At 44.9% G+C, this 26,517-nt stretch overlaps 1 protein-coding gene across 2 annotated transcripts in view; it reads left to right on the forward strand.

The window, feature by feature from the left end:
• ADIPOR1 (adiponectin receptor 1) overlaps positions 1-26,517 on the forward strand; it is a 253,445-nt gene that overhangs the window by 93,174 nt on the left and 133,754 nt on the right. For both annotated transcript variants that reach the window (XM_085600309.1, XM_085600318.1), the window contains one exon: positions 20,201-20,323. In XM_085600309.1, coding sequence (XP_085456435.1) covers positions 20,201-20,323 — 123 coding nt within the window. The remainder of the gene's footprint in view (positions 1-20,200; positions 20,324-26,517) is intronic.

Consider the following 26,517-nt stretch of genomic DNA (forward strand, 5'->3'; position numbering starts at 1 on the left):
TATAGTGAATAGAATTGTTTTTTAATGACACTTGAGAACCGTTCGATGAGGATGGCTGACTGACTGAAAGCTCCTATGTAGGAAGCAGGCTCTTAATATGATATATCAAAATGAGCTATATTGTTTAGAGTCAGGAATTCCCTTATGAATGGACAGGAACCTGCTCTAGGAATCCCAAGGTGCTCTTCTAGGGGGTAGTGTGGTCGAGCAGCCTTATCTTAGAGGAGTGTAAGGCATCTGCAAATACACACAATAGGCAATAAATGATGCACACAACTCAATAAGGAGATCCACACCAATTTATAAAAATAGCAAGTATTTGTGTATATATGTTTAGGCACCAGAATCGATTCATTCAGGTAAGTACGTTTTTCAGTAGAAATTCTTTTCAGTTCAAAAAGTCGGCACTTTTAGAAGCTGCAATGTTTTCCTATGGGAGGAAAAGTCAATGCGGCATTCAGGTACATTACAGCTACTTACAGAACCAATCTTCAGGAGTTAAGGTGAGTGATGGGCAAGGTCCAAGGCAGCACCTACAGAACACCACCAGCGGCACTAGGGCAGCCGGGTGCAGAGGTGCAAAACGGCATCTGGTGCCCAATATTACTCTATGGGGAATGTTTTTTTAAAAACTTTATTTAAATTTTAAAGTCGTTAAAGCCATAGAAGCAGTATATATGATACGTTATCGTCTGTACAAACACTGTGCCTTTGTCCAACAGTGCACACTTTACAAGCCATATATAATTATAACTGTATTTCCATCATTTGTTTTTAGTATAATAGCATCAACCACATCGCTTAATGCTCCCCTTCTGTGCTCAGAGTTCTGTACCCTTAGTCATTGCCCTCAGCAAAAATTTTATTGGTGCCAGTTATATTTCAACCAATTCCCGCTCTGTCTTGTCCCACCTGATCTCTATGGGAAATGGTTGCTGTATAAAGAGGCTGCAGGCTTTGACTGGAGGGCCAGTCAGGCTAAACCACCAGGTGGGCTCAGTCCTTGCGATGCTCAGTGAGGTAGGGGCACCTTTTGTCCTCTTCTCCATGACTCAAGGATGACTGGTGCAGAGGTTTCATTAGGCGTCTGGCTTTCTTACTAGGAGCAGTCATGGTAGAGGGGCCCTGCCTGCAGAGGCTGCAGGTGTCGTTGGAGAGTTTACTGAGGGCAAAACAGCTGTGTTCTCGGTCTCTGGAGGGCTGGGGAACCACTGTGACACAGTTGCCCACTTCCACTCAGGCTTGGAGCGACGGGTGCAGTGGTGTCTTCAGGCTTCTGGTTTCCACAGTAAAAACGTCCTCACAGGAGTATTTGGTAGCCTGCAGGGCTGCTACTTCCCAAGACGTCTTGGTTCCTGGGTGAAGTGCTGGCAGGTCTCCCGGGCTTTGGGGACTCAGCAGCTGCAGGACAAGTCGTCTTTTGGCTCAATTGTCAGTCAGCAGTCAGTCCGGCAGGGTTGGCGCCAGGTCAGTTGCTGAGTCTTCAGTTCTTGTCGGATGGGACTCATTCAGCCCCCTGGCTTATGGCTGTTAGGCCTGCTGTAGGGGTGACTTACAAATAATAATTTCAGTGGTAGGAGACATGACACACCGGGATGTGTGACATGTTGTGTTTTCACTTTTGTCTGCACCAAGAGACGAAGCCTGCAATGGCAGCCTTGCAAGTGCTTGGTGAGTGGTCTCCTTAGGGTGGCACAGTTCGTGCTGCAGCCCATAGGGACCCTCTTTAGCCCCTGGACCTAGATACCAAGGGTACCACTTACTAGGGACTTAAAGAGGGTGCTAAAGGTTTTGCCAATTGGGGGAAACACTGTTTTGGGAAAGAGATCTGGCACTGGGGACCTGGTTAAAAAGATCCTAGAGCACTTCCAGTCGAAATCACATTTACCAGGCAAAAAGTCTGGTTGTCCATGTCAAAAAGGGCCGCTTTCCTACATCTTATAAGTATAGTATACATATATTTACAGTAAAATCAAAATGTCTTGGCTAATGCCAGACCTAACATTTCTATATGAAATGTAACATAGCAACCCATGATCATATCACTGCAAAAAGTCACACCAGATTACACGAAAAAGAAAAAAACTGGTTACCAATATTTATCACCCTTCGAGGCCCCTAAGATTTAGAAGAAAAACATCTCATGGCTAAGACTTAATGGGCAGCTGATTCCATTTAGCAAAGCATTAGCAACTTACTTTAAAAAATATATATTATAGAGTTGTTTAATGATAATTTCAGTTAGCAAATGGGTATTGTACTCTTGAAATTATGTTCTTAGGGGCTGCATCCCAGAAGTGGTGGAACACATTTATGCTGGACTAGAATTTTATGATTGTGTGCATCCTTTCCTGATATTCCACGTATTCCTCCTTTGAATAGCTTGCCTTCGGCCAGCTGAATTCACAATAAGCTACTGAAGTTGTTTACCTGGGTAACCATCCCTTTCCCTAAAAGTCCCCGATTAAAGACGCAGGTTATCTGGAAATATTGTTTTAATTTCTACAATAGAAGTATATGTCATTTTCAGGACTCTTTACTAGGACATTACCAGCATTCTTGCAGCCGGCTGCGAATCAGGAATCGCTTCATATTACCAGGCTTTACTTAGTAATTTGATACAGAGTCACTATCTGCTGGGTAGCCGAGATACCGAGTCGAAGTGGAGGAGGTAATTCAAAGTGACTCGGATGGTGACATGTTCTAATTCTTGTATATGAACTATGGTACCAAAATATCAGGGTAAATAAACCGGGAACCGAAAAATAATGTAGCTAAAAATCGGACATGCAGCAGGGGAGTACAAATGATTGAGTTAGTGCAAAACTAAAGGAATTTAGGGCTAAGGTAAGGGTTTATTTTAAAATAAATATAGATGGGATGGGCTAAGGGAAGGATCTCCCTATGTAAAGGCAATAGAAAATGTGTACATTAATTCTTTTGACACAGAAGTCTCCCGCTCCATTCCCCATAAATAAAACGAGGTAAAAAACTGGCATTCCAAGATTTATCACGTCATTTCCCCTCCTCTTAAAAAAACGAATAAAAAAACACTGATTCTAAAGCACAATAATAGACTAAGCGCTTCAACATTACTCAATTGTGATTAATCCCAAAGAAATTAACCACCCTGAGAAAAACACATGGAGCGAGCCTGGACTGCTGAGTGAGCATGGATTCCTTCACTTTTATTCTGCAGTTTAATGCTATGGCGGTGCTCATCTCTGGATAAGCAGTACTTAGCCTGCTGTGGGATCCACCAATGCATCCCCTTTAGAAAGCATAGACTTTGTTGATTGTGAAGAGTTTTACGCAACGTTTTATAGACTCTTGTCTTTCATCTACAAAACCAAGATTCAACCAATTTTCCATTAGATCAAAGTTTTAAAAAGACATGTAGGAATTCAAAGAATTAGACAGGATGTGTGAAGGCTGTAACACATAAGACTCAGTATTTCTAAAGTGGTCCTGTCTTCTTGGTTAAGTTCACCAAGGACATAGTAATTGGTAGATCTGAAAATCTCGATGTGTGTTCTTTGGCTGAGCTGTAATCTGGGACGCAAGCATGATTATTTTTTTTCTCCGTTTCTTTCATTTAACTGTGTCCCATTTTTCATGAATGATTTCTTCAATTTCAGCTTTAACAACGCCTGGGCTGGAATTGCTTTCCTTTTTCGCATTTATACCTCTCAGGTTTCTTTCATTCTGTCGATTTGTTAGGTTATATGAATTTATAATGCATACACACTTATTGGTATGGCTTCTTGCTGAATTGTATCGCTTTATCAGTGAAGTCCTCCTCGTTTTAACAAGTATTGGCAAAGCCAATTGGTGTGACGTTGTGTAGCAGCCTGTTGGCTCTGTCAATGCTTGCTTTGTTGTAGTTTTTGGCAACTTTATTACTGGAAAACAGCCAATATCTCTCTAATACATAAAAAAAAATAAGTATAGGCAAAAGTAGATGTTTTTGTTCTCAAAAAGCACACATTGCATTAGTGGTCCTAGACACGGGGGGGACCTACTTTGTGTGTCGATATGCACCTTGTGGAAGATATGACTTGCAGTGAAGTTGGCCAATGGCATACGTGGGTTGACCCTTTGCTGCATATTATACACTGTAGTGGGTGGAAACAAAAATGTGAATGACACCACCACAACAATGCCAATAGATGAAGAGGGCTGGCTGAAATCCCCTACAAGTAAATATGTATAATCGTGAAATCAAAATGTTTTGGCAAATGCCAGAACTAAACAATTTTGTTTAAAAGGGCGGGCAGTCTGTCATAAAAAGTTGTGAACAGGTGCAGTTGCTGAAATGGATCACGTGAGCACACCATTAAGAATGAACTTGCAAAATTTTCAGCATCTGCCTGTTTTTGTAATGGCTCTTTATTTCTTGTTTTATATATGGACATAGTTATTCAGAGATCTGTAACTTCAGTATGTACTTTAGAATGGAATTCAATGTGCACAATCGAAATGTACTACAGTAATACATACATACCAATTATTGAGCTTTGAACCAATTCAACATAAACATGTACAGTGTTGCTTTAAGCATTGTTGTGGGGAGGTAAAAGATTGGGGCCATACATGTTACCGACGTCCACTGTGCTCCATATTTGAGTAACATAGATAGCAGTTCCTATTTCAGGGGCTCTTACATACCAGTATGCCGTATCATTTTAATAACCGCAATAGTAGCATTATAGGTGAGGAACTGACCTGCACTAAGACCTTAAGTGTCTACTACGGTCTGAAACTGGACCAGTCCACTCTCTTCATACATATCCTTGAGAACATTGATGTTATTCTGCATCTCATCCAAAGTGCAGTTCTTCTTGGCCACCAGCATTGCCCTAGGTGCAACCCACAGTGGAAGGTCCGGGGGGTATGGGACAGCAGTTCTCAGCCTACGTTCAAACTGTCGCCAGTATGATCTAATCGTGCACAGGGACTATGGAATGATAAATCCCGCCCTTCCTGTGTTGTAGTGTGTGTGAAATAGGTAAGCATCTTCTATGATATTTGCAAGGTCATACTTTTTTGGGTCCGATTCTACTGCTAGGCATCATGCCAGCCACACTAACTGAGCACCCAAGTAATATTTTTTTAGGTTGGTAACATCACACCCCGCGTCTATCAGGTGCATTGCTTTGGCAATGGAAAATCGTGAACCCAAATTAAACCGGACACATTATACTTAAGCTCACTGAAAATATTTGGGAGAAGTATTGGGAGTGGCATGGAATAATATAGTAATGTGGATAACACAATAATATTGCCACCCTGCCCACGGGGGACAGTGGGAGTCTGGCCCAAAATGCCTGACATCGACTGATTCCGGATATGCATTTGTTGACATTACCACCCTTTAACTTCTGATCCGTGTGATATATTTGGTTGCCTAGCTATTTGAAGGTTTCTGGTTCCCATCTCACAGTATTTCTTACATAGGCAGAGCAATTCGCATTGACTGATTCTTGTAATGGGAATAAATAGGATTTGTCACAGTTGACCACAAGGCCACACCCAGCCCCATAATCAGCTGATAACAATATTGATAGAATACCTGTCTCCAGGTCCCTAAGAAAGAGGAAGGTTTGATCCGCGTACCATGCGGCATTGATCTTCCCACTGTTGTGTACAACCCATTCACACCCCTTAGTTCTCACCAGAGATGCCAGCGGCTCATGCGCCAACACGAACACTTTAAGTGACAACTGCCATCTTTGCCTGAGTCCCCAAAATATCTGTCATCTTGCTGAAAATACACTGCCTGTTCACACTCTTGCTGTTACTGTGAATGTAGTCACTTAATCCAGCCTAACACAGTCCGAGACCCCATTCCATGCCAGTACTGCAAAAGGATATGGCCATGCTAGTGTATCGAAAGCTTTTTTTGATATTCAGGGAGGCCACCACTATTTGTCGGCCTGATGTGTCATGTAGGCAATTCACAATATGCAGTAGGCGTTGGATATTTACGTGGGTGTTTCTTCCAGGTATAACTCCACACTGATCTGGGTGACTGATTATGATAGAGGAATCCGTCCCGGGAAAGTAGGGGGAGTTGCCGATTCGCGATAATGTGCTCCAATGTTTTACATTTCGAATTTAGTATCTGAATTTAGTGGGGGTAGTGGTCTGTATAATGTGACCCAGAGAAGGTCTCAGCCCGATTTAGCTAACACCACAATAGTGGTTTCTCAAGAGGATTCCAGTAGCAAACCTTTGATAGTCTTCCAAGTACAAGTCATGGAGATGTGGCACTAACTGTGATTTGTAAGTATTATAGAACTCTGAAGGTAGTCTATCTAATTCCGAGGACCTCCCCCATGCTAATTATGATACAGCTAATTTCACCTCTTGTCTCGATCTGGTATAGCCATTTGTTCAGGAAATAGCATCAGAATAGAGTCCAGGTAACTTAAAATATGTTTGCTAGTAGGTAGCACAGGGGCTTTTTGTAAGGTCTATTTGTAGTCTGTGACTATTCTGTTTGTCTGGGTGGACACTAAATGACCTTCATTGAGCGTATAGTACAGATTGGTTTGTGTAGGGTCTCTGATTTCACGTTACATGCCAGCAGTCAGCCTGTTCTGTTGTCCTAATTGTGCTGGTGTGTTCGGTATCCCTTATAATTTAAGTATGTTAATCGTTCTACTTGGCCCAAATCCATTTTAATTTCCTTTTAACAGTTGCGGTCAATCCCCCTGCATTAGTCAGAACCAATTTCTCTAACGTGCACAAGGCTGACAATGTGTCCGATAATTCCTGGGTCAGCAAGGGTGACTTCATTCCATTTGATGTTTTAATGCAGTGGCCTATGATTACAATTTTAAAAGCGTCCCACTCAATATTGGGGTGTGAAGCTATCCCCCGATTCTCCTTAAATATTGGTCTATTTCCTTGGAGATTTTCAGCCTAAAGGCGGAATCCAACAATATGTCTGGTTTGCAACCATTCATTTGGAACCACAGGTAGGTTTCCAAAATATTGGAGCGCTGTTATTAGTGAATTATGAAAGGAGTCAGTGCAACAGAGGTATTCTGAAATATGAAGTTGGTGCGCTAGATCCGCTATTCCCCCTACAAACCTAAACAAGTGTGTATCCCTTGCACTGGAGAGCAGTAAGAATGCTCAGTTTATCAGAGTGGAACTCTCTCCATCGATCATGTAAACTCCACTGTTCTGCGCACTTGAACCATAGTGATACAGGAGGTAGTCGAGATCAGCAGTAGCGAACGGTCCTTTTCAAAGTCCAAGACCAAATTGTAGTCACTGCTCTATATACTAGAAGCGCCTAGTGTCCTGGATAAGTGTGGTGTCAGTGTGTTTAGGAATGAAAAATGCTCTAGCTGACATAACTTAACGTTTCAATTCTATTAAGAACTCTGAGGCGTGGATTATGCTTTTTTCCTTCACTTTTATTCGAGAGCAGCCATTTTTAAACCATGTAATAAAACAAACACTCCCATCAGCACTTGGGCATACAGTACATTTTTAAATCAATCAAGTATTAGCAGTTCAATCAAAGTCCCTTGTCACTGTTGTAGCTCCCTCTTTCTTCGCTCGAGTTATGGCACTGCACGATTTTTGGACTTCATGGTGGTTTCCTTCAATTCCTAGTAAAAGTGAGATTTTTATCAGCAACTGGTACTATATACATCCCATCAGGCATAATCCAAACAGTCAGACTTGCACATTTTAAGTGCCATTGACCCAAGTATGGGCTCACAAATAAACCTGCAATAGAAGCTATACAACAAAACAGCATACTTAAGCGATGTGGAATTCCTATAGCCCGACGCCCGGGACATATTGTTCAGGGTCAAGCGCAACAAGTTTTCATGTGTATATTGTCCTTGGGACAAGTAGGCCCAACTTCCTACTGCACAAACCCTTTGGTTGCCAGTTTACAGTGCCACATTATAGATCAGGGAAAGGCAATGCCTGCAGTTAAGGAGCTATTTGTGTCAATGTGTTAATGCTGTTCAAACTTGTATTTATGGTTCATTATTTGAAGCCTTTATTATTAGGGTGAGCGCTCTAAGTAAATGTTGTAAGCTCAGACTGCACTTCTAACAGTGGTTCCAGTATAAAAACTTGTACAGACATATTCAATGTTTAGCAATATGAAGCAAAACTTCTCCCAGAATGCTCTCTGATTAGATGCAAATATTTGAAGACCCTTGAAAGCAAGATTGATGATCCTTTGCTTTCAATATAAAATGTTCACAAAAAAATGCAAACACACTTAGGTGAACTACTGTAAACTTTTAAGTACCATTTCTTTGCAGCATCATTTATTAAAATGTGTTGATGTATGGTAGTATTTCCCAAAAATTGTATAATGGAAAAATCAAAAATAGTTTTGGTCTCAAAAAGCACTGAACATAATGACTGTGTGTCGATTTGCTCCTTGTGAAAGAACAGAATGCTGTCACTCACAGTGAAGCTAGCCGATAGACTAAGAGAGACAGAATTTTAATATAGACTAAAGGTCATGGTCAACGCCAGACCTAATTAGGGGCCCGATTATTAACTAAAGTTTAAAAGGTGCACCCATGTCCTTGCATTAAGTGCAGATATACTACTTTTGTGAATTCACAAGACTATACCCAAGTAGGCCAAGAAATAGTACTCCTAGAAAATATGTGAACTGCATTTCCGAATGAGCAAATATCCAGGTGTAGATTTGCTCATGCGAAAATCTGAGTGTTTGTAAGTTCACTTTTCCTCCAACCACTTTTTTCCCCAACCCTGGAAGAAGTTTTATGTTTCCATTGTCAGGAGTAAATTTCCAACCTTTCTCCATATGGAAAAGATTAGAGAGAGTTGGTGAAAACCCTTAAAACATGCAAGTTAGTAGGTTTGCACAGACTTAAAAGGGCATTCCAACCCTGGAACTGTTGCTTACCATTACCTTCAGCCCCAGTATGTAGATCTGTGGAAACGTGCCAACATAAGGGAATTGCTACTATTCAAACCCTACTATGGTAGGAGCCCTGGCATAATGAGAGAGGCTATTTCAGAGCTCTTATATATAATAAGATTGCTTCCATAATATGCCATCGCATTACATGGCACAAGGGGGCAAGTTGATTTTGTTACAGGACAAATAGATTTATGAAGCAACCTGCCCCATGGACAAGTAGATATTTTATTAAATTCCACACCCCTGAATACTTACTAGTCACTGTGGAGAGTCCAGGTTAAGACTCCTCACCGGGACGGATAATCCTTAATAAGATTGAGATGTTCTGTTACGTCCGCTAGGAAATGTTTCATTGTATGTTAGGAACGGAGACGAGGATTATGCTTGTTTAAATCTTCCTCTCCACCAACTGAGCCACATCCAGCACCAGCTTGAAGTAAAGTCTTTTAAAGGTGGAATCTGAGGACCAATCAACCGCATTGATAATGTCCTCCAAACATGCGCCTAGACTGAACGCCTCTGAGGACATTACTCCTTTTGCTGAGTGCACCCCAAACATCTTGGAGCCAATACCAGGCTCCAGTATTATCCACTTGACTCAGTAGGCATTAATGGGAGAGGATACCGCCTTTTTTCGCTGGGCGATGAAGAGCTGCGTCTCACCCGGTGGGAGAAATTCCACCATCATCTCCTCTTTGGCCCTAAAACACTCTACCATACACAGTTTAGGAGTATCAAGAAAGGCTGGAAGCGATAACCCTGGTTTTGATCCTGGTTTGCCTACTGATTGTAAAGGAAGCCCTGTCTAGGGAAAATAATCTACCCGTAATATACAGGGCCCACACGTCCGAGACCCATCTGCAGGACACCAAGCATGGGAGCATAGTCAATTTTGCTGACTGCTCTTTACAAGAAAGAAACCTGTTGGGTTGCTAGCAGAGAAGCAAGTTAAGTACCTGGTTAACATCCCACAGAACAGAGTAACCTGTTTCTGGTGGTTCTGGTGGGAGAGAGATCGACAGATCCCCAGAAGGACTCTGCAGACAAAATACTGTTGCTCAACCTGGAACCCAATGATCAGGGTGTGACCCGCTGAGATATGGAAACAAAAGGTATTAACCGAGCGGTATGCCAAACCTTCTGACCCCAAGCTGGATAAAAAATTGAGTACCTGTATTAGGTCAGTGACCATGGGATCCACATCTTGTTGCATAGACAAACGTGTACATCGTGTCCATGCCGACTTGTAGCATTTGACCGTACTATCTGTCCCAGGCCTGGACAGGAGGTCCTCTGCTTGTCTCGAAAGGCCCGGAATCGTCCATTGTGTCCTATAATCAGCCATGCCATCAAGGACAAGGAGCCCTCCACCACCATCTGGTTAGGAGTCTGGTCTGGGCTAAAGAGGAGGGTCTGGAATAGGGGGGGGGAAGGATTAGAGAAGCTTAAAGTTCCATCAGAATTGGAAACCAAACTTGAGATCTCCACATAGGAGTGATGAGCACCGCCTCCACTTGTTGCCTCCTAACATGAGCTGAGACACTGGAAATCATTGAAAAAGGGGAGAAAGTATATTCCCTTTCCTGACTCCAATCTCATAGGAATGCATTTGTCGCTACGGCTTGTGGATCCGGTCTCTAACTGTAGAAACTGACTAATTGGTGATCCAGCCGAAAGACTAACAGATCCACTGAGAATGGACTCCACGGGATTGCCAATCTGCTACTTGATTCATCTGGCTGGGAAGGTACCTCGCCGTGACCAATTTTGTTATGGTCCAGTCATTAATCCCATATGTTCTTCGCTAGGTTGGACACTGCTTTGGATTTCGTCCCCCCCCAGGTGGTTGATATAGTGCACTGCCAACACATTGTCTATTTTGAAGAGAACACAGGTTTGGATCCTGATTAAGAATATGTGAGGCACTTCTGAAAGTGATGCCCCTCGAGGGGCATCACCGATGGCTGTCCTTCTGGCGAGTTGCTCCCTCGGTGGACCCGGGGGTCAGCAAAACAGTGAACTGGGCCGGTGCAGTCCCTGACAGTGAGAGGATGAGCTTGGTGTGGTTGGCATAGGGGATGATGTTAAGTCCGTGTTATCTGGTAGTGCTGGCCAGGAGGGCCATGTACGTGTTGAAGGGAGTGGGGCTGAAGGATAATACTTGTGGGACACCGCAGATCGTCTTGGGTTCTGAGGTGAATGGAGTGAGACAGATTTTCTGGATTCTTCCAGTGAGGTATGAGGTGATCCATTGGAGTGCGTTTCCCTGGATTCCAATGTGGTGGAGTCTGTTGATCAGGATGTGATGGGAGACTGTGACGAAGGCGGCTGACCGGTCAGGGAGGATGACTGCTGCGGTTTCACCACAGTCCAGGAGGGCCCCTATGTCATTGGTGGCTGCGATCTGAGCTGTCTCAGTGTTGTGGTTGCCTTGGAATCTGGATTGAGAGGGGTCCAGGAGGTTGTTGTGTTCAAGATGTGCGGTGAGTTGCTGGTTGATTGCCTTTTCGAGAACCTTTGCCAGAAAGGGGAGCAGGGAGATGGGCCGTTAGTTGGTGGTTTCATCAGGAGGGCCCTTGCTTCAGCGTATTTCCAGTCCTCAGAGAAGGAGGCCGAGGTGATGGAGGAGTTCAGGATTTTCTTGGGCTTACTGCCATTCGTCTTGCTCCCGAAGTTGGAGACGTGGTGGGGCAGGGGTCCGTGGATGCTCACGAGTGCACGGAGTTCATGATGGAGATTGTCGCTTGAGTTGTGAGAGGGTCTCAATGGGTGAGCAGGTGTTCGGGGTTTGTATTCATGGGTGTGAGCCGGCTGATGTAGTTGGCGGCAGGAGTTGGGGTTTGAAGTTTTCAAAGACAGTTGAGATCTTGTCCACCCGGGTGTCACACAGTTCTTGTGAGGGAGTGATGTCGTTCTCAGCGGCTGTGCGGATTGAAGAACTCAATGATATGAAATAGCTCCTTGCTGCAGTTAGTGCTGGCTTCTATGCGGTCTGCCAAAGCGTTTTTCTTTGTTTCTTTCAGGAGGCGTGGTACTGGTTGAGTGCTGTTTTAAAGGTGGTATGGTCTCCCCTCTAGTTGCTGGTGCACCACTTACTTTCTAGTTGCTGACAGTTGCATTTGGTGGATTTCAGCTCTGCAGTGAACCAGCTGGTTCTTCTGGCAGGTCATTTGGATTTGGCTGGAGAGATTGTGTCACGGCATTCTGTGATCCACTGGGAGAAGTTCCTTGCAGCCTGTTCTGGGTTGGAAGTGAGAGCGTTGTTGCACAGATTTTCTGATATCTTTTTCAAGATTCTGCGCTTGGAGCTGAGGGGCATCGTGCCAGTGTTGGTGGGTCCAGAGATGAAGTGTACGCTGTAGTGATCGGTCCAGGTGAGCTGTGAGACATGGTTGTGCTTGACTCTGTCTCTAGATGTTAAAATGGGGCACAGCATGTGTCCTGCGATGTGGGTAGGCTCGGTGACAAGTTGTTTGAGGCAGATATTGCTCATGCTTTCCAGAAAGTCAGTTGTTTTGGTGTCACTGGGACCGCAAGATGGAAGTTGAGATCCCCAAGGATGATGTCCTTTTTGGAGTCGATGGCAATCATGGCAATGTGATCCGAGATGGCGTTGCAGAAGTTGGGCCGTGGTCCTGGTGGGTGTAGGCAAGGGTGCCTCTGATAGTGCTTTTTTCATCTGTGTTTAGTTGGAAGTTGAGATGCTCCATTATTTGGGTTGAGTCGTCTGAGAAAGTCAAGCAGTGTCCTTGCCAATTATGGCAATTCCACCTCTGTGTATTATCTTGTAGCCGTTGTGAGTGGCGATGTCAATGTCTGGCACGTAGGAAGGATTCAGCCAGGTCTCTGTGAGAAAGATCACATCCAGGGTAAGGGATGAGCTTGTGTCCCAAATATCCGCTGCCGAGCAATCATGCATTGAGTAAAATGCACTGGCGTTGTGTCGTGGCTCTCATGGTCAGTGCGGTGGACACAGTCGTGTTTGCGGTGTCTCCGGCGTTGTTGATTTCTTCTCAAGTGAAGTGGCAATACTGGCAGGGGAACGGTCCTCTGGTGGTGCGTAAAGATGTGCGGCAGCAGTTGTTGCTGTTAATGCGCCCCGGATCCAGGACTCGGAGGTCTGCGACTGTCTGGCTGCTCAAGGTGAAACAACCAGGGTTCCTGGCGCTGGGCAAGGTCTAGGCACGGACCGGTGCAGGCAGGCTTGCCTTTGGCACACTGGTGGCATGCCTGCTGTGCGGCCTCCATCTAGTAGGTCCTGAGAGGAGGGAGGGGAGCTGGGACTCAGGAAGTGGGATCGAGCAAAACAGCGGTAAAAACAGGCGGTGGCAGGGGGAGTGGTGAATATGGCAGAAAATACAAAAAAAAGACCACCACAATGACAACGGCTGATAAACAAAGTCAAACAAGGAGTGCAGAAGGGGCTAAAGAGATGCAATGAAAAAGGCTAAGCAAGTGGGGTAACATGGATAGGCTATGCAAGAGGAGTTAGAGTTACGGCTATGCAGGAGAAGATACAGTGATTACGGCTAGATGCCGATATAGTGTTACAGAGAAACAATGTTACAGCAGAAAGGCCAAGCACACAATAAATGAATAATGATAACCGCAGTAAGGAAAAAATTAAAACCAGGCAGCTGGGGCGAGCGTCACGAAGCAAAGGGGGAGCAGGCACGTGGACCTGCTGCCCTCTCCCAAAATAACAATCTGCTCCCAAAGGATAATGCATTTCCTACCTCAATATCTCTGTGTGAGGTCATATATGCATCTCACACAGTGATATTCTAGCCTGCGGGAAGGTCAATCGGGGTAATCTGCTTTCACTGGATTGACAATGGAGTCCTCCTGGACCGAGGGCTCACCAGCTGATGCTGAAGTATCCTATGCCTTGCCCACTTCTTCTGGATTGGTAAGGCCATTTTGCATTGGCAGTGTTCAACATGACCGTAGTAGCCTAGGGGCCTTTGTTTGACGTGGTATGCAGTGCTGACTAGTTTGTGATCCCCTAGGTTGCTCTGAGTGTTGCTTCCACTGGGCGACATCATGGCCATTTACCTGTAACCAAACCAGCTCTGGAGTTGTGTAGAAATGTGCTACACCATCTGCCTTCATTCCAAGCTAGTTGGTTAGATCAGTACACAGGACATAATCCACGCTTTCAGTTGTGGCTTGACCTCTAGAAAATGTTGCCATTTTCTTTGCACAAGTGTTGTGTAGTCCAGCAAACTATGGATTTTATGGTCGGAGTCAGATTTACAAGCTAGTTGGCTAACTTTATTTCTATCTCGCTAATTCAATAATAACACCACTGTTGGTCAAGGGGCATGTAGAGGGTGAGGCGGAGGATTGGGTCAATCAACATCAAGACTCTGTGTGCTCTTTCCACCGAGAAGAACTTTGAGTTGGTGCCCGAGGACCTTTTCGATTAGTCAACCCTCAACAACAACGAGTTGTGTAGAAGGGTTTTCACTCTTTTCAGGAAGCCCAGTGATACGACGGTTATTGTGGTAGGATCGCCTTTCCTCATCTTCAGCTCTCTCATGCAGGATATGTACTTCTATTCGAAGCCATTTGCTGATGTTCACATGACTGGCAGTGTTGACTCTTTTCTGGCCAATCTGTTGAATGGCACGAAGCAGGCCCACATCTAGTGCCACTGTGTCAATTGTTCACTCTAAGGGAGTGCAGGATGCCTGAGTAGCTTGCAAGATCTCATCTGATTTCTCTGACAATGTAGGGAGAGTGTGCAGGTACAGGAACGTTCTTCCCTCTCAAACAACAGTCTGCGCTATTCGTTCTCTCCCTGGTATTAAATAATGCAACAAAGAGGAGGTCGAAACACACTGTTGGTGATATCAAAGTGGCAATGAAATTCCCAGGCTAAGGCCCTGTGTCATTAGGTTGTATCTGCGAGGGGCTGAAGATTCCCCCCAGTTGAGTCCACTGATGCCGCACTCCACAACTCTAAAACAAAAGAGCAGTGTAACAGAGTTCCCTTCCCCTGCTGTGTACATCCTCTGGCGCTAGGACTCACTAAATCCAGTTCGGAAACCTCCCGTCTCCCATGCATGGCCCGAGCAAGTCGAAATATAGCCCTGTTTTTCACATTCAGTCTCTCAGAAAGGGAAAAAGACCAAGGCGCTCAAACACTCCTAGTTAGTGGCACTGTATTTTAATAACCAGACAGAGAAAAACTAGTCTCTAGACATCCCCAGGGGGTTAGGGTGAGACATCATGCATCTCGACTCAACTCTACTGCTTTCTTCATGGCTGCCTGCAGGCCTTCAGCACTACTGCGGTCGGGCGTTCTAAGCTGCCCCATACCAGTCTGTTGCTGCCGCTCCTCCGACTGCACCTCTGCTGATTGTGCTTTAGCGAGGGTAGGGCGTAGGCAGGGGTATCCATAGGCAGTCTCTTTATTTTCTCCAGGTAGTATCTGGTCTGCTGCACACGGGATACGGCTGCCTGGGGTCTCCAGTGCCGCTCTCTTGATATGTTGGGCCTCCTTCAATTTCTCGTGCGCCGGTTACGGTGCCCCGCAATAACCCCTTTGTTGGACATGGTGTTGATGTTCAGGCCCCCCCCCCCCTGTTGTAAGGAAGCTCGAGACTGGTTTTGGTGCTGAGATGTTTGTGGCGTTCTTCCTTTTTATTGCCGTCGGCACTTAACTCTGAAGTGTTTTTTCAATAGCGGATTAAAAGTGTTGTACAAAAATATTTGGGGCATTGAACAAGTGACTTGTCAAATGAACGTTCTGATACATTTATTTTCATATTTTGGGCATAGTTTGCCCAATCGCACTCCCAAGACAACATTTATTACTAACTATACCAATTGAGAGTAAGGAGAGCCTGGTTACCCCATTCTGTCTGAGTTAAGGCAATGACAGTGGCCATAGCAATGTCTCTTATTGGCTCCAATGTTGGTGAAAACATGCCAGTGATACCCTTGATGCAAATTAATTAATTCTGGAACAGGTGGAATTACCCCAGCACCCCTGAATACGTGCAATTACAGATTCTGTCCAGGGGTTTACTGCAAGGGGATTCCGCTTCACTGACCCTCTGTGTGTGCATAAAATGCACATAAAAGCTCTGGCTTGCCTGGTTTTTAGACACAAAAGCTGGTGGGTGAAGCGTGCACAGGATAGCAGCATTATTGAGCATTTGAAGGCCATCGTGATAAGACAGGTAGCCATGCAAGACGAGTGCATTGAGCAGTGTATGAGCACCCAACAGGTGGAGGTGGTTGTCCTGTACTGGGAGCTGGATGATAGGAGCAGGACCTAGAAGGCACCCTGTAGGTAATGCAATACAGCCAAAACTGACACCTATGAGGATTGAAAGTCTGTGGGTGCTAGAGTAGGAGCATCTACTAAAGGTGCACTGTTTTAATCCTGAACAATTTACCAATTTACCTCCATATTGCATGTTGTTGGGTGTTGCACATATTGAATGGTGACTGTAGAAGCTATACTAGGAGTTATGGTTCGATGAGGCCTCTGCTGAGAGCCAGCGCCCCAGTCTGGTAGCTGTGGCACGTGAAAGCCAAGAAAAAGAGGTGGCAGTTGGAATCCGCAGCAAGCGCTACTTGATGTCGTCAGAGATGAAAGGAGGTGCAGAGCATGTTGGAGCAGCTGCAGGCCAAGATGGCTGATGCACGTTTTCAGGATGTTCTGTTATAAGCCAAGGGCCAGATGAATCCAGGTGAATTTGGTTTAGGTGCCACTCTGCTGATATCATAGAGGAGGTAATCGGCCAAAATGAGCAGGAGATGGGATAGCTGCACTGTTTGATGCTGTCAGGGACTGGGAGGCCACTAAGGCCAATTTCATCGAGCTAACCAACATAATCTCACCTACACACAGAGGCGAAGCCAGCAGTCCTGTAAGCAGATTCTGTTGTCTGAATAGGAAATGTGGCAAGACATTTCCCGGTTACCAATTCTCCTGCAAGTCTCATTCCATACCCTACTTTCAGATAGTTTAGGTAACGGTCAGCCTCTATGGATCTTGAGCCGCATAGCCAGTACACACACACATTATTCTCTCAGACTATGATAGCCAGACAGGTAGTTCGATCAAGAAATACCTCATGGTTGTGAGATGATGTCATGTCAGAAGAAAACTGTGTCTAGTTCCCAGCTTTCTAATAAAATCATTCTTAACTGAGCTTTTCCAGTTTGGTCAATTGAAACAAAAAATAACTCCAAACCAGAAGGCATTGCTTGTTAAATGAAAGCTGTGGACTTGCAAACTGCTATCCTGCCGATTTTGAGCGATCTAAAATGCTTACATTACTACTTCTGCTGCGTTGCTGTCCTAAACCTCTTTGAAGGAAGCATGCAGTGTTGTTACCAGTGCAGATCTAGTACTGTTGTGGCACAGAAGGGAGTTTGGTTGTATTGTGAGCAGTATATATGCTTAGAAGTCTCTCTAAAACTTGCTTGGCTGCAGTCATTGCGGTACTTCTATGTGGGAATGTTGTTCTGCTGCTGCACCCCTCTTGTGGTGCTTGTATTCTGTGTCTTTGCTATTATGGAGCTAAAATGTTGAGCTGGGTCAATGCCTGCTGTTAGCAATCCTAATGCTACTACGTCGTATTATTCTCATGTTCTAAACCTGATGTTAAAGCACCAGAAATTGACTGTTAAGGCAGTTCATTTAAGAACTCTGCAAGGCCTGTAGTGTGCATGTATCACAATATGTAAGTAACCGTGCCCCCTCCCTTTGCAGCTTGGATTTGAACCTGCTTGATTTGTTCATTGCAAATCCCTACCGTGAGGTTCCTGCCTCACACTCCATTATTGTTTCTGCATTTTTTTTTCATATCCATCTTTAGCTGGTGCAGCTTCTGCCAGGGTGCTCTGTTTGCTAGTCATGCACGAAGTGACAGAACAGACTGCGGCATCTCACCTTCATCCCTCTTTTGTGTTAGTGGGGAAATAACGATCTGTAGCGCACCCGAGCTTTCTGAGAAGCTATGAGGAGAAATCTCTCAGAAAGAAAAATGTTGTCCCTATCTCCAGGAGATAATATACTTTACTTTATGAAAAGGAATTTTGAGGGATGTATGTTGATACCTCGCACGCGATTACAACGCGTGCTTTTAGCACGCGTATAATGCATCGCAACGACCGTTACATCGTCAATTTTCACAACGCACGGCGTTGCAACGTAGAAACAGTGAATCCAATTGGCAAGTACATGACATTGCAGACTGTAAAAGCGCAAGTCAATACAACGCATAATGTCGGTCTAAACCCGTTCTTTGTGCGTTGGGCGTCCTACCACAGTTTTCTTTTGTGCTAAAAGCGTGATCCCGCCTCTAACCACTGGCTCCCACTGCCAACGAATAACGCAATGCCATGCCCGCCTATAATACCAAGAAATGTGAAAATCAAAATGTTTTCTCATCGTAGATACATCGCACGCGAGGTGTGAAACCCAATTAAGTAGTGGGGTAATGTCATATACGTCATATACAATTGCGTTTTTAATAAATTACTAAATGTTCACTTTTGTAATACCATGATGTATCCAATAAAAGTGCGATGTGGATCCATCCACTTACGTCACCAATTAATAAATGTTCACTGTGTAAAAGCGTGATGTTTAAATGCTAACATTATTCATATGCCTCTGACGTCAGCATACGTCATATTCATATTTTATGTCACCCACTGTTGAAATGCGATGTGAATCCATCTACCTACGTCACCCTCTTACGTCAGCATACGTCATATTCATATTTTGTCACCCACTGTTGAAATGCGATGTTCCTCTATTCACCTACGTCACCCTCTTACGTCAGCATACGTCATATTCAGATTTTATGTCACCCACTGTTGAAATGCAATGTGGATCCATCCACTTACGTCACCAATTAATACATGTTCAGTGTGCGCGATGTTTAAATGGTAACATTATTCATATGCCTCTTACGTCAGAATACGTCATATTCATATGTTCAGTGTGTGTGTAAAACCGCGATGTTTAAATGGTAACATTATCGTGCGCGGTGTAAATGTTCACACACTTGCGTTGAAATGCGTTGTAACCGGTAACATTATTACGTCAGCATACATGTTCACACACTTGCGTTGAAATGCGTTGTAACCGGTAACTTTATTACTTCAGCATACGTCATATTCATGTATCTAGATGGTAACATTATCATGCGTGGTGTAAATGTTCACCCACTTGCGTTGAAATGCATTGTGGAAAACCGATGCGATGGCGATGTAACAGCATGGTGATGCAATGTGATGCGCGATGTAAAAGCATCCATTGTTAAGGTTGTCGCGATGTAAAATGTGCGATGTAATGCACCAGCGATGTTCTCTCATCGCTGTAATGGGTGTTCGCCAATTTTGAGATAGGTTCCAGTGCTCATGAGCCAGGTGTGGTACTGAGAACCTCTTTTATCATAAGAGAAGAGAAGCACCCTACCCAAAGCTCCCTCCTACTAGAGGTCTCCCTCCCTGCCAAATGGTACATGTATTAATAACTGTTAGATTGATGATAGCATCAAGTCGAATTACTTGCTCTCTGCGGATCCAATTGTCATCCCCTACAGGAGAAGGCGTCTTTATGCAGATGCCTTCCTCCGCTCCTGCGGTACCTTTACATCACTGGGCAAAATCCATCTCCATTTCTGGACTGGCAGTACCAGTCAGCTGTTAAATTGAGCTTACTGGTCCCTCTGGGCATGGAGGCAGTCATGGATTCTGGATGACATGATTTGCCATCATCTCTTCTTATCAAATCATGGTGGGCCACATGGGCGAAAACTGTGCCCATGCGTCAACACTGTTAATTGGGCCATGGAGTCTCCAGCATCCCTTCATTTCTGTAGTCCACTTCTGCTGGTCTGTAATTGTACAGAATTCTCTTTTAGCTGGACCATTTGCTCTATCACATCTATTTGCAAAGATCAAGATTGCAGATTTCTTTGGTGGTTGGTGCTTTTACACATCAGCAGAATTAAGACTACTTCTGCTACAAATTGTTAGACTTTTCCAGTGACTCCTAAATTATGCTGCCTTCAGTGTCCCTGACTGATGTGACTCTCATAGCATCTCTTATGCTAACTCATGCCCTGCAACAAAAATATAGCAAAATACAGCTACAGAGAAACTGTCATAACTACAACATTAACTGTTCTGATTTCTAAATGATAAACTCTGTTTGTTGGTGCAATATGTCATAATTTCGGAATGTTTTTAGAAATATTTGAATTTTTCCATTTGTGTATGCAGGGCGATGGCCAGACATGCAGTGCAGCACAGGAAGAGGAAGAGGAGGAAGAAGAGGTCCGCGTGTTAACTCTCCCACTCCAGGCTCATCATGCCATGGAAAAGATGGAGGAGTTTGTGTACAAGGTATACTGTTGAATCAAATGAAATATCGGCCTTACAGTTGAAGCAGAATTTATATTCGTTTTTTCAAATGAATAGCCATGTATGCATTATTAAGTTTCTTATTAATGCATGAACATAATTGATACTTGGTGTGCTGTACAAAGAATTATTGTACTCCTACACACTCATGGAGCATTATACAGTGGGGTATGGTACATTGGGAGGGTGAGGATAAATGAGAAGTTGCCTTTTGCATATCTTCAGCTTGGAGTGTTGATGACGGAGGTGTGTGGAAGGTTTTGTGTTTAGGTGTTTTTGGAACACCAAATACATTCTCGCTCTCGAGTACAGGTGGAATTTGTTCCTTGGTCTCCCAACAACAGTAGAGAAGGGATGGTTCTTTGTGTTTTTACGTTGGGGAGGGTTCTTTGAGTTAGATTGTGATTCTGTAATCACTGCTGGCTCTTTGGATAGTGTTGGAAATATATCTGCTAGCTTCTTATGTGTTTGCATTTTATTATCAAGGAAGTGAGCCTTATGTTTGATTCAGGCCAGTTTTAGAGGGGTTCTTTGTATTCAAGAAACAAATTTGGAGACGTGACTGACTTCACAATAAGTTGCATCTTTTCATACAGCTCTTAGTGAGAACTGTAGAAATCCATGGTAATATGGCACTTCAGTTAAGTCTGGAAAAGATGGGCTACTGTACATCAAAATGTAAAGCGTGGCAATACAATTTGAGAATTTTTGAGTGTCAGCTGAAACGGAGCCTTTTTGGGGATTGTATAATAGAGTGTTTGTTTATAAAGTGGTGTACAGTAGAACATAGAGAGGCTCTGTGAGCTTATTTCTCATTGTGAAAGTGACACGAGGTAACCCATGTTTAATCATTTTGGAGAGTTTTGCGCATTAGGAATGTGAGCAGATCGGATGCTAGCAGGGTGATTTACACCTTAATGCCTGTGGTAAAACTGGAATAAATTAGCATGTTGGCATGTATGTTTAAATGTCTCTTTGTGTCAGCCAGCTAGACCGAATACCCTTTTTTTTAATATAACTACGGTTTACAGCTGCCTCTTAGTATTTCGCAAATGCTATAACCTATGGCTCATTCTTAATAATGTAGAATATTTAAAGATTGATCCTCAGAGAGGAGAATAACATGGGAATGCTACTGCTTGTAGAATTAATTCCTAAGCCAGGCCTTCACTGACATTTGGTCAGTAAGTAAAGGTGATATGGACCATTACATTTTAAAACCACTTTGAACCTTTTTTTAGCCTGTATGTCTCCATGTCTTAGCTTTACCTCGGAAGGCTTAAGTTGAAAATGGTTATAGTGCTTTCCCCAGTGGCTACTGATTTTTAAGGTAGATAGGTAAGGAAAGACGACCCGACCACGATGTAACATCCAGATGAGGAACAGACACGCCGGTTTCAAGGAGAGCCCGCACCCACATTAGGTGAACCCGTTCAAGTGGTCTGGTCGTCTTTCCTTACCTGTGAGGCCTCCTGCCCCACTTTCTGGAGGTGGAGTGTCCCTACAAGAACCCTGAATTAGGGACTTGAATTTAAAAGGGGTAGATCCCATCCCTTGATTGACCATCAGAGGTCACTACATATAGATATCTACCCCCGGTCCTGAAGAAGTGTCGCTCTATCTTGGAGCATAAAAGACACGAAACATGTTGGCCCCAGTCAACTATAGGCTACCTCAATACCGTATCTCATTACAGTAGCCTCACTGGTTTTACCTAGTCCCAGCCCCGACTCCTTATTAAAAGAATCAACAGGGCCAGGGCCTATTTTAAATCACCTTTTCACATATATTAGGAGACATTGTATTCCTCAAACCCACACACCCCATTCACAAACGGCGTTCGCAGATCAGAAGATCTCCGATAAAGATGCCACCAGGCCTGTTGGACATTGCAGCACCGGTCCAACGAGGGCTGCCCAATGATGAAGCATGACACCCTAACAGGTGTGTGAGGGCATTAAGATCTGAAATTCAGATCTCCCCAGAGACCATTAATATTGCAGGAAGCCAATGATACTCATTACCTTGGCCTCTAGAGAGGAACTGTTCCCTTCTGATGAATGTCTAAACTCCTAGGAGCACAGGAACAGGACCTCTTAAAATAACCAGCTCTCTCATCCCCCCTTTGATTGGACGTTAGATTTTGAGGCACATGTCTCCGTTGGCGACCTCACTTCCACGCCCGACGTCGAGAATCTGGGCCCCATTGACATCTTTCCAGCAACACTCGACGTCGGCACTCACCTAGGTCGGGGTCAACATGGCGCCTTTCCTCACTGGCGCCAGTAGCTTAAAAGTTCTCGATGTCCAAGTATTCACATTTGACGTTGAGGAGACGCTCAGCGTCTACAGAACAGTCCAGGGGCTCGACGCTGACTCCATCGCGGCGGCATGTGCCGTTGAGGAGAGGATCCACATCAAGATCATCAGTGCAGGTGCCACTTTTGTCGCAGAGCGGTTCATTTTGTCCTTCTCCTGACAGGCGGACACAGAAGGCGAACACTGCAGGACATCCAGACGGCGGTGCCTAGCACCCAACAAGAACAGAGGGACCATAGATCTCCCCCTCTGCAGTTTCTGTGCACATGTCTCCCAGAGGGTTATTACCAGTACGACATTGACCGAATCCTTCAACTGCACATGTAGATCAGCCTCTGGACTACTTCAGCCTCTCCACCCTTCACCTCTGGCTCAGCAGGCAGAGGCTATAGACCTCTCGCCTACCACTACTCCCAGAGGTCCGGAACCGAGACGACCAAGAACACCAACCCGTAGGCGTCACACACCACCAGGGCATAGATATCCTATGTAGTCCTCCTCCACGAACTCTTCAAAGAGAGACTACTCTCCTACTCTGACGGACAGCCCACCTTCAAGGGTCTCACCCCTCAAGTCAGCTCCTACGAGGATCTTGCAAAAATAAAAACTGCCAGAACAAGATCCATTGTTCTTGAGGGTGGATCCTCCACCTGATTCAGAGATCATTGCAGCAGAAAGAAAGATCCATGCAGTGGCATCGTCTTCTTCTGTTCCAACAGACAAAGAGAGAAGATCCCAAGATTCTTGGGTAGAAAAGTGTGTGGCCCCTCTGCTTCCATCTAGAAGTGTCCAGTGCATCGGCCCTTTTGGGCTGCTAAGATAGGTCCTTATGGGATTCCCTTGAGAGGTTCAAAGACAAGTTGCCCAAAGAAGGTAGGCAAGATTTTGAGGAAGTTCTCCAAGAAGGAAGCCTAGTAGCAAACCAAATGATTAGTGCGGCAGCAGATGGTGCAACCCTGGCGGCACATGCTTACGCACATGGAATATGTGCTAGATGTTTGTCTTGGCTCCGACTTACTGCACTCAAGCTGGAAGCTCAATAACGCATTTTGAATCTGTCTTTTACCGGTAATTCACTCTTGGCTCCCATACAGACTATGAAATGGCCCAGAGGAAGGTGGAACTCGACATGCTGAAGGCGGTGGGCATGGAAAAAAGAAAAGATTTCCATCGTAGGATCTGATCGCAGGTCCTATCATCAGAGAGCTGAAGTCCCTCAGTGGTCTCAAAGGAAGCAGCAACATCAATCCAGAGTGCACTACCAAGGGTGCCGCTCTACCTGCGGTCGGGGAGCTCCTCGCTAACCTCTACCTCTAAAAATGCTCCAGGGAAGCAATGGGCAATTGCTTCCTCTGTCGCGGTTCTCCACTCCAGTTGGGGAAGGGAGGGGGGGGGGGGAGAGTATTGCCAGTCTACAAGAGTGGCACAATATTACAAAGGATCAATGGGTATTGAATACGCTGCAAAATGGGTGCTCTCTACGGTTTTGCCACCCACCTCCGGCGATTTCTCCATTAAATTCTGTAAGCCACCATGTGCAACTACCGCAACAAGAAGTTTCCACTCTACTACAAAAATCTTCCATAGAAGAAGTTCTTCTTTCACAAAGAGGAAAGAGTGTACTCTGTATTTTCTGATGCAAAAGAAAGATCCCAAAGCAGAATTCAGACCTATATTGGACCTATGTCTCCTGAACAAGTCCATCTGCAGAGAGAAATTTTGCATGCTGGCACTCCATAAAATATATCCTCACCTGGATGTGCTTGATAGACCTGCAGGATGTGGATTTTCAAGGGCCAATCAACCCAAACTATCGGAAATGTCTGCCATTCATGGTTGGGGCCAAACATTGCCAGTACAAAGTGCTCCCTTTCGGGCTAAAGTCGGCCCCGCGAGCCTTTAGTGCATGGCCGTAGTGGCAGCAGCTTTACGTCACCAGGGACTGTTGGTTTATCCTTACCTGAATACTGGCTGCTAAAAAGTTCTTCTCCCAGCGCACAAAGGCCCTGTATCAAACATGTCTAGGTTTGCTTCAACCGCTGGGTCTCCACGTCAACTTTGCCAAGTCCGTTCATCAGCCTACCCAAAGGATACACTATCTGGGCGCGACACTGGACTCCAAGGTAGGAAGAGCGTATCCTTCGGAGGAGAGACTATCATCTGTGGCCCTGAAGTGCAACCATCTTCTCACTCTTCAGCCTTTAGTCCGGCCGGTTGCCCCTGTCCTGGGATCAATGGCTTCTTGCATCTTTCTAGTTTCCAATGACGGATTTAAAATGTAATCCTTGCAGCAGAATCTGGCGGACAAATGGTATCAGTGTGCAGCTCGATGGAATGACAAAGTCAGGCTCTCCCAGTCAGCCAGGGCTTCCATCCCGTGGTGGACTAGTCACAAAAATCTCCTGGTGGGGGTGGAGGGGGCCACATCGCTCCTCTTCAAACACAGGGTATGTGGTCGACCAAGGAACAAGCATATCACATTGATATGCTAGAGCTATGGGCAGTGCATCTAGTCCTCAAGGCATTCTACCCCTCCATTCAGGCTAACTCCCTTTTGGGCCAGACAGATAATACAACCACTATATACCAGTTGAACAAGCAGGGAGGGACCTGATCTTGCTCCCTATCCCTGGAGGTAAGCGATTTGGCATTGGCTCCTGGCCATATGACTCGCCATTACAGCGGTTCACCTGCAAGGGGAACACAACACTCAAGCAGACTCCCTCAGTCATCATTTCGCAGACCATCAAGCCTGGGTTCTGTTCGACGATATAGAGGCAGAACTTTTCGGGAAATGGGGCCAGCTGTGCATTGATCTTTGTGGACGACACCAGCAAAAAATGGCAAGACTTTGTGTCAAGATACTACTGGCCAGGGAAAAAGGAGAATGCCCCTTTGATCGATTGATCCGGAGCATTTTTGTACGCTTTTCCACCACTTCCTCTCATCCCGAAAGTCCTAATCAAGCTGTACTGCTCCAGAGCGAGGATGATCCTGATCGCTCAGGACTGACCACGAAATTTGTAGTATCTGGACCTCCTACATCTCTCAGAGCATCCACACAAGAGGTTTCTGCAAAGGAAGGATCTCCTCTTCAAACTGAATGGGAGAATCCATCACCCCAACCTTCCTTCGCTGAACTTGGCTGCATGGCTCCAGAGTTCCTTCAATATGGCCATCTAGGACTTCCTCAGAAGTGCTTGAACTTTCTAAAAGTATCAAAAAGACCTTCCACTCGATGCTCTTATGCGTTTAAATGGAAAAGATTCTGTATGTGGTGTGTGCAGAAAGGGTTCCATCAGATTCAAGGGCAAGGGTAGGTAATATTGCCATATCTCCTACACTTGGCAAATTCAGGTTTACAGATTGCCTCCATCAAAGTACACCTTGCAGACACTACGGCGTGTAGAAAGTCATCTTCCCAACCATTGTTCCTCCCGCTTCTGGTGGTTTAGGATTTTTTGCAAGAGTTAAAGAAAGTCTTTCCTCTAGTTCGTTCCCCTTTTCCTCCCTCGGAACTCAATCTGGTCCTATCTAAGTTCATGGGTCCCCCTTTGAAACGATCAACAGAGCTACCCTACAACATCGTACATGAAAGCTGCTTTCTTAGTAGGGATCACCTCGGCTCATAGGGTGAGCGGAGTTCAATCCCTCTGCTCTAAAGAGCGGTACAGAGTCTTTCACAGCAAAGGAGTAGTGATGAGAACCCACCCTGCTTTTCTGCCCAAGGTGGCGTCTGACTTTCACATTATTCAGACTATTTCACTGCCCACTTTATTTCCTAATCCCACCACACCAGCTGAAAGGTTTCTCCATCATTCAGACCTTAAGAGTATTGAAATTCTACTTAGACAAGA

Source organism: Triturus cristatus, chromosome 1_2, assembly GCF_964204655.1.
Source record: "Triturus cristatus chromosome 1_2, aTriCri1.1, whole genome shotgun sequence".
In the NCBI taxonomy this organism is placed as follows: Eukaryota; Metazoa; Chordata; class Amphibia; order Caudata; family Salamandridae; genus Triturus; species Triturus cristatus.